At 56.0% G+C, this 12,810-nt stretch overlaps 2 protein-coding genes across 2 annotated transcripts; one reads left to right on the forward strand and one right to left on the reverse strand.

Moving 5' to 3' along the window:
* Window positions 1-4,691: 4,691 nt before the first annotated feature.
* On the forward strand, window positions 4,692-8,590 carry LOC135458868 (la-related protein 6-like). Its single transcript, XM_064734294.1, has 5 exons — window positions 4,692-4,810; window positions 4,895-5,072; window positions 5,844-6,042; window positions 7,025-7,320; window positions 7,724-8,590. The coding sequence occupies exons 2-5, from the start codon at window positions 4,906-4,908 to the stop codon at window positions 8,307-8,309; spliced, it is 1,248 nt and encodes a 415-aa protein (XP_064590364.1). The 5' UTR covers window positions 4,692-4,810; window positions 4,895-4,905; the 3' UTR covers window positions 8,310-8,590.
* Window positions 8,591-9,644: 1,054 nt separating this feature from the next.
* Window positions 9,645-12,657, reverse strand: IFI30 (IFI30 lysosomal thiol reductase). Its single transcript, XM_064734247.1, has 7 exons — window positions 12,460-12,657; window positions 11,665-11,844; window positions 11,151-11,225; window positions 10,981-11,076; window positions 10,752-10,904; window positions 9,843-9,911; window positions 9,645-9,759 (listed from the first exon to the last, which is right to left on the reverse strand). Exons 1-7 carry the CDS (start codon window positions 12,592-12,594, stop codon window positions 9,694-9,696), a joined length of 774 nt encoding a protein of 257 aa, XP_064590317.1. The 5' UTR covers window positions 12,595-12,657; the 3' UTR covers window positions 9,645-9,693.
* Window positions 12,658-12,810: the final 153 nt, after the last annotated feature.

The raw sequence follows: 12,810 nt of genomic DNA on the forward strand, positions 1-12,810 counted from the left end.
CAGGGGTCTCGTGTGCATTGCCCAGCAGAGAATCTTCTACCCAAATCTCTGATTTTCTCATTCCCAGAGGCACTAAGGCAGCTGTGCCACTTTCAAACATTGGAACAACACATTGAAATCAGAGTGTGTGCAGTGGCACATCCTCTCTGCCCCGTGCTGTCATGCCAGGATGGTGTTTGTCTGTAAATGTCTCACATGGAAGTGGCAGGAGAGAAGTGAGAGAGGCAGATTTAGCTGTACAGAACCATGAAACCCCCCTGGGTCAGAGTCCACACCTGGGATCCTGCTGAGGAGATAAGAGAGTCTGAAACAACAACTGAGCAACCCAGTCTGAGCTGCCCTGCTGCCTCTGAGGGCCTCGGGTTCAGCTCTGCCCCTGAGGGAGCCCAGCAGGCAGGGGAGATGCTCTGGAGCTCTGCAGCAGCACCCAAACCCCCCCACAGAATCCCCACTAAAGCTGAACAGCAATAAATGTGTGTCCAGTGCTCAGGCCTGCACAAGGAGTGCCGTGGTCCCATTTCTTCTGAGGTCCCTGAGAGGTGCCAGGAGATGCTGCAGTGTCACAGACATCTTTTATGGAAAATCCTTTCCTTAGGGTTTTTCCTCCTGAGAGGCTGAGAGGCCTCAGAAACAAAATGTAAACATTGATTATCTGCTGCTGTGGAATGCAACAGGTGCATCTGTGATTGGTCTCATGTGGTTGTTTCTAAATAATTGCCAATCACAGTCAGCTGGCTCGGACTCTCTGTGCAAGCCACAAACCTTTGTTTTCATTCTTTCTTTTTCTATTCCTTGCTAGCCTTCTCATGAAACCTTTTCTTCTATTCTTTTAGTATAGTTTTAATGTAATATATATCATAAAATAATATGGTATTATTTTATTTTATATCCTGAGGATGAGGAAGAGATGAGGATCTCACTCCATGTTTCAGAAAGTTTGATTTATTATTTTATTATATATATTACATTAAAACTATACTAAAAGAATAGAAGAAAAGACGTCATCAGAAGGCCAGCAAAGAATAGAATAGCAAAAGAAAGAATGATAACAAAGGTTTGTGGCTTGCACAGAGAGTCCAAGCCAGCTGACTGTGATTGGCCATTAATTAGAAACAACCCCATGAGACCAATCACAGATGCACCTGTTGCATTCCACAGCAGCAGATAATCAATGTTTACATTTTGTTCCTGAGGCCTCTCAGCTTCTCAGGAGGAAAAACCCTAAGGAAAGGCTTTTCCATAAAAGATGTCTGTGACAAGGGGAGGAGAGGATCAGACTGAGCACAGGGCCATGGGAGGATTTTCTAATTAAGCTTCCAGACTAATTGAGAGGATGGGGGCAGTGAGGATGTGACAAGAGCTGGGTCAGGAAGGTTCAGCCTCAGCCTCTGGGGGCCTCTGCTTCACTCCCCCTCTGGACAAGCCCAGTCTTGGGGGGTTTGGGATGTTCTGCACCAGACAGAGCCTCTTCCTTTGGCAATCTCAGATTATTTCCCCCAGAGGAGCTGGGCAGCACCTCCTGACCCTGAGGAAAATCTGCCTTTAACCACAAAGCAAACACTGCAAAAATCCTCCTGTCAGCACCTCCACCCCCATCCTCAGCCCCTCCCAGATGCCAAATCCTGCAGGGATTTCTGCACCAGCATCCCAGGATTTTGTGTTCCACCTCTTCCCAGGCAGCAGAGAGCACCAGGAGGGGGCAGGAGAAGGGGAGGTGCCACCAAATCAGAGGGGTAGAACGTTCCAGAAGCAGCTGGACATTGCCAAGCCCTGTGGCTCATCCCAGAAGGGCAACCCTTAATTTCAGAGTCAAGAGACTTCTGTTGTAAATAACCAAAACAATATTAACTCCTGACCTGTACTTTGTAAAGATTTAAACTCAGCATTTTTGGAAAACTCAGCCATCCAGGAAGAATACATGGCTTGCAAATAACTCCTTTTTCCTGGAGAAGGTTACAAAATGATGCAAAGATGTCAAGCTTTCAGTTATTGCAAGCAATACACAATAGCTCATACAGACATGACCTTCCTCCATTTATATGGGCAGAATTTCAAGTCTAATGCAGACCTACATGTCCAAAGAGGAGCATAAATGAATCTATTAAGCACAAATTCCTGTTATGCACACAATATGTAGGGTGGTTGAGCATCATTTGGGCTTTGGAGGAGGGAGGGAAAGGATCTCCCCCCTTCTCTGCACCACCTGTGACTGCCAGCCCTGACTTTGGGTTCCTGACAGGACAAAGTCCATGAAAACCAAGCAAAAATGGTCCAAAAGTTGCTTTCAGCACCAGAATTTCTGCAAGCCCCCACAAGCTCCAGCACTGATAATTTCTATATCACAGCATTACCTGCACAGCTGGGCAGGGTGGCAGAGCCCAGGGGACACTGCAGGGCCACCAGCCTGGGGGTGCTGCTGCTAACAGGACAGCTCCTCATTTATATGGGCAGAACAAGGTAAAGAGCCCCCAGGAGCCATCTTCCTGAGACATTTGGGTGGTTGAGCATCATTTGGGCTTTGGAGGAGGGAGGGAAAGGATCTCCCCCTTCTCTGCACCACCTGTGACTGCCAGCCCTGACTTTGGGTTCCTGACAGGACAAAGTCCATGAAAACCAAGCAAAAATGGTCCAAAAGTTGCTTTCAGCACCATAATTTCTCAAGGCCCCCACAAGCTCCAGCACTGATAATTTCTATATCACAGCATTACCTGCACAGCTGGGCAGGGTGGCAGAGCCCAGGGGACACTGCAGGGCCACCAGCCTGGGGGTGCTGCTGCTCTGGGGACAGCCAGGACAGCCTGGAGTGCCTGGCACAAGGAAAGAGCTCCTGGAGCCTCTTCCCTGGAGCTTTGGGGTGGTTGAGCATCATTTGGGCTTTGGAGGAGGGAGGGAAAGGATCTCCCCCTTTCTCTGCACCACCTGTGACTGCCAGCCCTGACTTTGGGTTCCTGACAGGACAAAGTCCATGAAAACCAAGCAAAAATGGTCCAAAAGTTGCTTTCAGCACCTGAATTTCTCCAGGCCCCCACAAGCTCCAGCATTACTGCACAGCTGGGCAGGGTGGCACAGCCCAAGGGACACTGCAGGGCCACCAGCCTGGGGGTGCTGCTGCTTTGGGGACAGCCAGGACACCCTGGAGAGCTCCAATCTGTGTGTGGCTGCTGGGATAAGCCCTGAATTCACCTCCTATTTGTCCCCTTGGGAATTGTCCCCTGGCTGGGATGGCACCCCTGGATTGTCCCCACAGTGCCACAGAACAGCCCCACATGTAGGAAGCCTCTGGGACAGGGACTTGAGAAGGGAAATGAGAGAAGTTCTCAAAACGAACCAACACAAAAATAGGGATTTGAAAACAGGAACCAGAGCCACCTCCTGTTGTTTGCCTGCAACTCCTCCCATCATTTGCTCTGCAACAGCACCTTCCCTTCCCAGTGCAGCCCTTGGCCTGTCCATGTGGGCACAGGAACATCAGCCAAGGCCCTGATGGACACCAGGAGAGGCTCTGGGGGGCTCCCAGCATCACAACTTGCAGTTTGCACTGAGCTCCACAGCCCCCTGCCCCGGCATTGCCCCCAGCCCTGGCTTTGTCCCCAGCCCAGTGTCACCACCCTCACCTCCCCCTGGTGCCCAACAGGGGCTCAGGTCATGGGGATGTTTCATTCCAGACCCTTCCCCGTCCCTGCCCTGCCCTGGGCTCCATCCCTGACTGGCCTGGGGAGGTTTCTGCAGGAGGTTTCATCCTGCAGGATGTTTCTGCCTTCTGTGCCTCGCAGCATGAGAGACCAAGGATTGACTGAGAGCCCAAAGGATCGATGGAGCCCAAAGATTGATTGGAGCCAAGGATCGATTGGGGCCAAAGGATTGTTGGACCAAAGGATTGATTGGGGCCCAAGGATCGATTGGGAGCCCAAAGGATCGATTGGGAACCCAAAGGATCGATTGGGAGCCCAAAGGATCGATTGGGAGCCCAAAGGATTGACTGGGAGCCCAAAGGATTGATTGGGAGCCCAAAGGATCGATTGAGAGCCCAAAGGATTGACTGGGAGCCCAAAGGATCGATTGGGAGCCCAAAGGATCGATTGGGGGCCCAAAGGATCGATTGGGGGCCCAAAGGATCGATTGGGAGCCCAAAGGATCGATTGGGAGCCCAAAGGATTGATCGAACCAAAGGACGATTGGGACCAAGATGTTTGGAGCCCAAAGGATCATGGGAGCCCCAAGGATGATTGGGGGCCAAGATCGATTGGGGCCCAAAGGATTGACTGGGAGCCAAAGATGATGGAGCCCAAAGGATCGATTGGGAGCCCAAAGGATTCCCTGGACAGAGGCTTCCCTCCCCTCCCTGTGGCTGTCACTGTCCCTGCACAAGGCAGGGAAACTGAGGCACAGACAGAGGCCTCGTGCTGCAGTTCTCTGCCCCCCTGGCTAGCAGAGGGGACGGGTTCTGCTGGCCCAGCCCTGCCTGGCCCTGCAGCTGAGGCAGGAGGAGCCTGGCTGATCCCAGGGCTCAGCTGGGGCCCTTTAACCACAAACAGGTTTCACCTGGAGCAGCAGTGTGGGGGCAGGTCCACAGCCACCCCTGCAGCTCCTCCAGGCTGTGTTTATAAACCCACACCCTCCTCACCCCAGGGGCTTTCTCTCTCTCTTCCCTTTTTTATTTTCCCTTTTTTTTTCTTTTTTTTTCTTTTTTTTTTTTTTTTTTTTTTTTTGCCTTTTTCTGGGAGCTTTTGGGGTATTTGGGAGTTGCTGCCTTGGGGTGTTTGGGATGTTCTGCTAGAGCTTAGACTTTCCTCCCATTGCTAGCAAGCAGGTAAGGACACACAACCATCGCCCACCCCCTGCCTGTGCTGGCAGGGCTGTCCCAGCATTGTCCCTCTTGTGTGTCCCATCCCAGGTGAAGGGACAATGTCCTCCCGTGGCCCTGGAGCGGCCCTGGGGCTCGGTTCCCAGCCCAGCTGCAGCCCCCTGGTGCCTGCACCAAGGAATTCCCCCCTGGTTCGGCCTCTCTGTGCCCCCTGGAGCTGCTCCCTCGCCCTGCTCGGCCACGAGGAGCCCGTGGAGAACAGCACCAGGTACGGGCAGGGCTGGGCCCTGGCCTGGGTGGGACGAGGGACACGGCTGGGCTGTGTTTGGTACAGCCTGGGAGGCTCCTGAGGCTGGGCTGGGGCTGCTCCTTGTGTCTGAGACAAGGTTGGTGGGCACAGGCTGGAATTATTCCCTGTGCCCAGGGCAAGGCTGGGGCAGTTCCCCATGCCCAGAGCAAGGCTGGGGCTGCTCCCCATAACCAGGGAAAAGCTGGAGTCATTCCTTGCACCCAGGGCAAGGCTGGTGGGCTCCTGGGCTCTGGGAAAGGCTGGTGGGCAGAGGCTGGAGTCATTCTCTATCCCCTGGGCAAGGCTGGTGGGCACAGGCTGGGGCTGTTCCCCATACCCAAGGCTGGGGAAATCAGAGGGGTAGAACATTCCAGAAGCAGCTGTACCCTGGGCAAGACTGGGGTCATTCCCTATACCCAGGGCAAGGCTGGGACTGTTCCCAGGCCGGTGGGCACAGGCTGGAGTCATTCCTTGTACCCAGGGCAAGACTGGTGGGCTCCCTGGACCCTGGGAAAGGCTGGTGGGCACAGGCTGGGGCTGTTCCCTGTGCCCAGGGCAAGGCTGGAGTAATTCCCCATACCCAGGAGAAGGCTGGTGGGTATGAGCTGGAGTTATTCCCTGTACCCAGGGCGTGGGCTTGGGCAGTTCCGCATACCCAGGGCCAGGCTGGGGCTGTCCCCGGGTGTCTCTGCTGTCCCAGCACGGTGGCCTGGGCAGCAGCCGAGCCCTGTGTCCCCATTTCTGTGCCAGGAGCCGCTGCAAGCCGGGGGTGGCGCTGCTGGAGCGCTCCTGCCCCGGCCCCGACCCGCAGCTGCTGCGCAGGATCGTGGCGCAGGTGGAGTTCTACCTGTCCGATGAGAACCTGGCCAGGGACGCCTTCCTGCTCAAACACGTGCAGAAGAACAAGATGGGCTTTGTCAGCATCAAACTGCTGACATCCTTCAAGAAGGTGGGTCCTGGGGGTGCCTCCTGTGGGGTGTGTGGGGAGCTCAGTGCCCAGGGGAGCAGGGAAAGCTCCTGAAATCATCCCCAGGGTTGGATTCACCTCTTCTACCCATGGAAGTGATCACTCCTTAACAAAAACCACCCAGGGAAATGCTGGTGGTGTGGCTTAGGGGGAAGTTGTGGCTCCTTGCCAGAGCCTGGGGGACACTGGGGCTGTCAGCAGACCCCAAAGCTGCTCACACAGAAGTACAGGATGTTCCCTGTCCTCTGGGCAAGGCTGGTGGGCACGGGCTGGGGCTGTTCCTCATGCCCAGGGCAAGTGTTGTTTTTACCCAGCTGACAAGCGAGTCTCAGCTCCTACTTACCCACACAGCTGAGAGCTTTCCTTTGGAGAGACCTTTTGCTTTTTCCTAAGATTTCTGACCACCTCAGCACTATTAACAACTATTAGAAATTATTCACTTTCTATGAGGTAAATATGTACTTTTATGCCTAACCAAGCAATGTTCAAACCTGAAGATGAAGCTTTTTCCCACAACAACATTTATACTGTGACCCTTCACTTTGATATTGACTTAGGTCTTATGAAATCTTGCTAACACACATTAGACTACATTGCCATTCTGGGAACAACAGGAGTGTTCCTGAGTAGGTTGCTTGCTGAAGAAATGTATTAAATCCTGCATGCATTGTGGCAGGAAAACTGTGAGGATAGACATCAATGGCCCCCAAGTCCCCTGATGTCTCTCTGCTGTTCTGCTCACACAGAATATTGCTCTGGGGGACATTGTATGGGGTCCCAGCCTGCCTGGAGGGGGTTTAGGGTGTTCTGGGGACATTTTATGGGGTCCCAGCCTGCCTGGAGGGGGTTTAGGGTGTTCTGGGGACATTGTGTGGGGTCCCAGCCTGCCTGGAGGGGGTTTAGGGTGCTCCCTGCCCCTGTGGGGGATGCAGAGTGATGGGCATTCCACCCCCTGTGTGCCCAGGTGAAATACCTGACCCGGGACTGGCGCCTCACCCTCTACGCCCTCAAGTTCTCGGCGCTGCTGGAGGTGAACAAGGAGGGCACCAAAGTGCGGCGGCGCCTCCCCATCCCCGAGCACCTGCTGAGCGTCCCCCCGAGCAAGCTGCTGCTGGCCTGGGAGCTGCAGCCGCGGGAGCAGGACCTGCCCCTGCAGAAAACCTTCCTGGACACCATCACCAGGATGTTCAGCCCCTTCGGAGCCATCGCCTCCATCCGCCTGCTGCGGCCGGGCCGCAAGCTGCCCTCGGACGTGCGCAGGTGAGGGTGGGGCCCTGGAAAATGTTAAAGATGGAGTCTAAAATGTTAAGCTTTGTGTTTTCCCAGATCAACTGCACCTGCGTAAGCAGTGTGATAAGTTATGTAATTGTTAGATGTGATGATTGTTTAGTAATTAAATATAATTATTATATAGCCATAAGAAGAATAATGAGAAGCTATGTTGGAAATTCAGAGGGGGGCTAAATCTATGTATACAATAGAACAATATAAGTTTAATAATTAACATGAAAGTTATATAATGATAGAGTATAAAATCATTATCATTTCGGATGTATGATCAGAGTCAGATTTGGGTTGAATATACCCCTGGCACCCAGAGCTCTTAACAAAAAGCACTGCATATAATCCCTGGGTGATTATGTGTTTCTGCCCACTAACACAGGTACTCGGCGCGGTTCCCGGAGCTGCTGAGCCGCTGCTGTGCCCTGGTGGAGTACGAGAGCCTGGAGAGCGCCCGCAGCGCCGCCGACAGCCTCGGGCAGGGCGACTGGCACGGCGGCATCAGGGTGGTGCGGCTGTGCGGGAAGGGAGGCAAGAAGAAATTCAGCGAGGAGAGAGCGGCTTGGAAGGTGCCACCACCGGCGGCCCTGAGCATCCCCCGCAGCCCCAGGGAGGGCTCCCTGCCCTGCAGCGCTCCCCAGCCCGGTGATGCTGCAGGGTCGCTGTCCTTCCTCCTGGACCAGGAGCTGCTGGCACCGGCCTGGTCTGGCGGCGATTTCACACCGGGGCGTTCCAGCAGCTTCCCCGGCTCGCTCCTCCCTGAGCTCGGGGTGGGCACTGAGAGCTGCCCCGGGGGTGCAGCGGGGTCCTGGACACCCTGGAGCAGCGGGCTCTGTCCCAAAAATTCCCTCAGTGATGCTCAGGGGGTGTCCAAGCCCCTCAGCCTGTGGGATGGGGTCCTGCCCTTGCCCCGCAGCCCTGAGGGCACCCAGAGCTTCGGGAGAGAAGAGCTCGTCCTGCGGCGCTGAGAATCCTTCAGTCCAGGGCTGGGGGTTCTCACTGTCTCTTTTTCCCTTCTTCTCTCGAGAGGAAGGCTTTCCTATGGTCCTGCGAGCTGTGGGCAGTGGCAGAGCAGCTGAGCCAGGGCACAGAAGTTTTGGGGCACGGGCGATGCTCGAGGCAGAGCAGCAGCAGGAGCTGTGCTGTGCTCATGCCAGTGAGACTGTGCTTGCTCAGGGCCCAGAGCTGGGTTTGGGGTCCAGGTTTTGGATGAGAAATGAACAATAAAGAGAGATGAAGTTTCCAGGCACTCTCTGGTTGATGGTGTGATTTTTTTGGGGGGGGTTTTGTTGTTTTTTTGGGGTTTTTGTTTGGGTTTTTTTGAGCTTTTTTTCCCCTTATCTTTCCAGGCCTTGCTGCTGCCTGAGGTGCAGCCAGACAAGGGAAGGAGGGTCCCTGCCTGCCTGCAGTTCCCTCCCTTGCTGTCCCTGCGGTGGTGGGGACACTGAGGGGGTGCCCAGGTTGGCTGAGCCTGAGACAAGAGTGACGCTGTGGTGGCAGGGCCATGGTTTTTCCTTGCTCTTGGCTGTTCAAGGCTCTCTGGCATCTCTCAGGATGGAATCTGGGGGTTTCTTGTGTCCCTCCTGCTCCCACAGCCTCCCCAGCTCCTCTGGGAAAGGGTTTAGGGAGGTACAGGTGGCTCTCAGGGTGTGCAAGTGCCCTTGGGCTGTGCCCAGAGCTGGGATGAGTCTCACACCTCATGTGAGGAGAGCTTTGAGCAGCCCCTGCAGTCAGGAGCCTCAGGATGAGGATGAGGAGGATGGAAAACAAAGCAGGTTTGGGTTCCGGTTCTCACCCAGGCAGGGCCCTGGCACTGAGGAGGTGTTCTATAGGTAGAGAGAAGAATTCTCTGGATCAGGAATTCCTTGTCCTTGTGGTGAATTTCACCCCTCAGACCCCAGCTGGGAATGGCTTCTTGCTGGGGCAAGCAGGTCTGGGAAATTCCAGAGAAGTTTGCTTGTCAGGGAAAAGATTCCATCCTAAACCTGCTGGTTGGGAATGGGGAACTGGTGGCAACTGGGATGGTCTTGGCCCCAGTGCTCCTGAAATTATTATTGAGTTTAATGCTGTCATTGCAAGGAGAGAGATGGACACAGGAGCTGCCTCCCAAGACTTGGAGAGAGGAAATGTTCTGGTGCTCAGCAGAGTTCCCTGGGAATCTTCAAGGGCTTCTTTGTGACCCTCTGGAGCAGGAAATCCCCAGGTCTGGAGGGCAATCCCAGTGCCCAGCCCCTCTCCCTTCCCACTGTGCCAGGGCACAACACCCCCTCCCAGCTCCCCCAGCACAGCACTCCAGATCCTGCTGCTTTTCCATAAAAAATCCTTTTTATTGGCCTCTCCCTCAGCGCTCCCTCAGCGCCTGCAGCCAGGCCGGATCTTCGGGGCCTTGGAGCCCCCGCAGGCCTCAGGCTTCTCCCCCTGCCAGAGAGCAGCCATGAGAGCCCCAGCAGGGACAGGGACGTGTCCCCGAGCCCTGCTGTCCCCACAGAGCCCTGTCCCACCTGGTAGAGGTGACAAACCAGCGCCAGCAGCGAGGCCTCGGCCTGTGCCTGCAGCTCGTCCGTGTGCTTCTGTGGGGGGACAAGGGCAGGTCAGGGGCCTTTTCAGGCCGTGAATATGGGTCCCAGATTTATGGGGCTGGGGCTGTAACAATGGCTTTTCAGGCCATAAATCTCGGAGAGAGGCCGAGCAGGAATTGATGACAGAATTTGTTTTGTTTTTAGGGCTGTGTTTTGTTCTAGGGGGGTTGGCAGTTGTACCTAAACCTTCCCCTTACTACGGGGTGCTGGGGCTGGTTGAAGCAGTGGTTGCAGGGTGTGGTTGACTGGTAAGTTTGGGGGTCTCTTTTGTCTCTTTGGTGCTTGTTATGGTTTATTTAGGGGGGATGTTGGTAGTGTTTGTTTATTCAGTGTCACTGGCGGCGGATCCTTATCCAGAGGCTTGGGGTAGTTGGGGTGTTGTTGGTTATGGCAGGTTTAGATTCTGGTGCCCATCACCCAGCCAGGGCCCTGGCACTGAGGAGTTGTTCTACAGGTAGGGAGGAAAATTCTCTGGATTAGGAATCCCTTGTCCTTGTGGTGAATTTCACCCCCCAGACCCCAGCTGGGAATGGCTTCTTGCTGGGGCAAGCAGGGAAATTCCAGAGAGAATTGCTTGTCACAAGTGCTCAGGGAAAAGATTCCATCCTAAACCTGCTGGTTGGGAATGGGGAACTGGGATAGGGCTGGTTGTGATGGTGGGGCTTGTCATGGGGGGTGTGTTGGGGTTATGGGTGGATGAGGGGATGGTGAATAGTGGGGGCTTGTTGTTGGACTGGTCAGATTTTAGTGTTGTGTTCAGAGGGTGAACAGCCATGGTTACAGCCCCAGGGTGTCCCAGCCCCCCTGGCACCCCGTGCCCCCCTGCCTTACCCCGTTGATGGTGATCCAGGGCACGTACTGGTGTGGAGGATCCAGAGCCTCGGTCAGCTGGGCGTTGTGGTGCATCAGGGCCACCCCCGTGTCCCCCTGCACGCAGGCGCTGATGCGGCCGCTGTCCACCTCGGGGGCGTAGATCTGCAGGCACTGCGGGCACAGGGGACACTCAGGGGGACAGGGACATCCCCCACGAGGGGCAGTGAGGGGCGGGGAGGGGACATACAGCCTCCAGGTTCTTGGTGACGGAGCTGCCCGACTCCAGGCAGAAGATGACGGGGAAGTAGGTGCTGAAGTTCTTGGCCTCGTGCATCAGACAGGCCTGGGGGGACAGGGCGGGCGATGAGGGGACACTGGACCCCTCCATGCCAGCCCTGTGGGAACGGGCACCGTCACCTCCATCATGTTGCCCAGGCATTCCTCAGGGCCGTGCTGGCACTGGAAATCCAACTTGCCGCTGACGTTCCTCTCCTGTGGGACCAAGAGGGATGAGCAGGGCCGGCACCACCAGGGAGAGCACCGGCTCCTGTCGCAGACATCTTTTCATTAAAAATCCTCCCTTAGGATTTTTTCCTTCTGAGAAGCCTCAGAAACAAAATGTAAACATTGATTATCTGCTGCTGTGGAATGCAGCTGGATCTGTGATTAGTCTCTTGTAGATGTTTGGAATTAATGGCCAATCACGGCAGAGCTGGCTCTCTCTCTGTCTGAGCTACAAACCTTTGTTATTCTTTCTTTTCTATTCTTAGCCTAGCCTTCTGATGAGAACTATTCTACTATTCTTAGTATAGTTTTAATGTAATATATATATATCATAAAGTCGTAAATCAAGCCTTCTGAAGTATGGAGTCAGCATCCTCATCTCTTCCCTCATCTGAAACCCCCCGTGAACACCATCACAGGCTCCTACCTGGGCATTGCCATAGGGCACCAGGGTGATGTTTAGCATCTCATCGGGCAGCAGCAGCCAGGTGGGGAAGAGTTTCAGCACCAGGAACTCGCGGCACGCCGGGCACAGGCTCTCGTAGTACAGGCTCAGCTGCACGGGCGCGGCCGCGGGGCGCGGGAGGCTCGGGCAGCGGCTCTGCACCTGCACACGGGAGGGTTTCGGGGTGCACGGGGGGGTATGGGTGCTGCACCCCCGTTCTAGTGTCTGTAGGGATGGGGTGAAGCTCCGGGATGCAGGGAAGAAGGGGGAGATGAGGGCGCGCAGGGCTGGAGGGAAGTGAGAGTGGCTGGGAGTTTTTGGGGCTTTCCACCAGAACTTCCCCAAAACATTTCAGGGGAAAATAAATTTAGAGCAGGATGTGCCTGGGTGGGGGGATGGCCCAGCACCCAGTGCCAGGGGGAAGCTGCAGCCCCGTGGGGCTCACACGGCACTGTCAGCACCCGGCTGTTTGGGGCAGAATAAGCCAAAAAGCGGTTTTAGGCTGAAAAAGCAGAAGTGCAAGGGGCAGCTGGAGAGGGGATGCGGGCAGGGTTCTGCTGGACCACAGCCGTTCCCGGGAGGTCTGGGGAATGCCGTGGTGCCCGTGTGGCTCTGAGCATCCCTGTGGATGCGACAGCCTGAGCGACACTCGCAGCTGGCACTCGCTCCAGGCATCGCTGCCCCAGCCCTGTCCCCGCGTCCCCGGGCAGGCAGGAGGTGACCCCGCGTCCCGGTGACCCTGCCCTTGTCCCCAGCCCCAGCAGCAGCAGCTCTGACCTGGCAGGCGACAGCGGTGTCCCGGGAGCTGCACCAGCGGTGGGCAGGGTGATCACAGCCGGGGGCCGCGCCGAGCCCCGGCGCCACCAGGGCCACCAGGGCCACCAGCACAGGCAGCGCCACCGCGGGGGCCATCGGGACGCCGGGGTGACGCGGAAATGAGCCCGTCCCAGCGGGGACTTTTAAAGCCGGGCAGTGCCCGCCCTCCGGCCCTGCCTGCCCTTCCTGCCGCCCCGGCCGCCGCCTCCCGTGACGCCGCCGCCCCACGTGGGCTCCGCCGCCGCCGCTCCCGCTGCCCCGAGCGGGCTGGGATCGGTCCCCGCTGTCCCCGGGTTGGGGATCGGTCCCCGC

Source organism: Zonotrichia leucophrys, chromosome 28 (genome assembly GCF_028769735.1).
Source record: "Zonotrichia leucophrys gambelii isolate GWCS_2022_RI chromosome 28, RI_Zleu_2.0, whole genome shotgun sequence".
Lineage (NCBI taxonomy): Eukaryota > Metazoa > Chordata > Aves > Passeriformes > Passerellidae > Zonotrichia > Zonotrichia leucophrys.

What these genes read in the sequence shown, in the direction of transcription:
- LOC135458868 (XM_064734294.1), top strand. Translation starts at nt 4,906, where the DNA reads ATGTCCTCCCGTGGCCCTGGAGCGGCCCTGGGGCTCGGTTCCCAGCCC. An exon ending in CCCGTGGAGAACAGCACCAG is followed by an intron (nt 5,073 to 5,843) that starts GTACGGGCAGGG and finishes TTTCTGTGCCAG; the next exon opens with GAGCCGCTGCAAGCCGGGGG. An exon ending in TGCTGACATCCTTCAAGAAG is followed by an intron (nt 6,043 to 7,024) that starts GTGGGTCCTGGG and finishes CTGTGTGCCCAG; the next exon opens with GTGAAATACCTGACCCGGGA.
- IFI30 (XM_064734247.1), bottom strand. Translation starts at nt 12,594, where the DNA reads ATGGCCCCCGCGGTGGCGCTGCCTGTGCTGGTGGCCCTGGTGGCCCTG. An exon ending in GCCTGGGCAACATGATGGAG is followed by an intron (nt 11,077 to 11,150) that starts GTGACGGTGCCC and finishes CTGTCCCCCCAG; the next exon opens with GCCTGTCTGATGCACGAGGC. An exon ending in CCTGGATCACCATCAACGGG is followed by an intron (nt 9,912 to 10,751) that starts GTAAGGCAGGGG and finishes GTCCCCCCACAG; the next exon opens with AAGCACACGGACGAGCTGCA.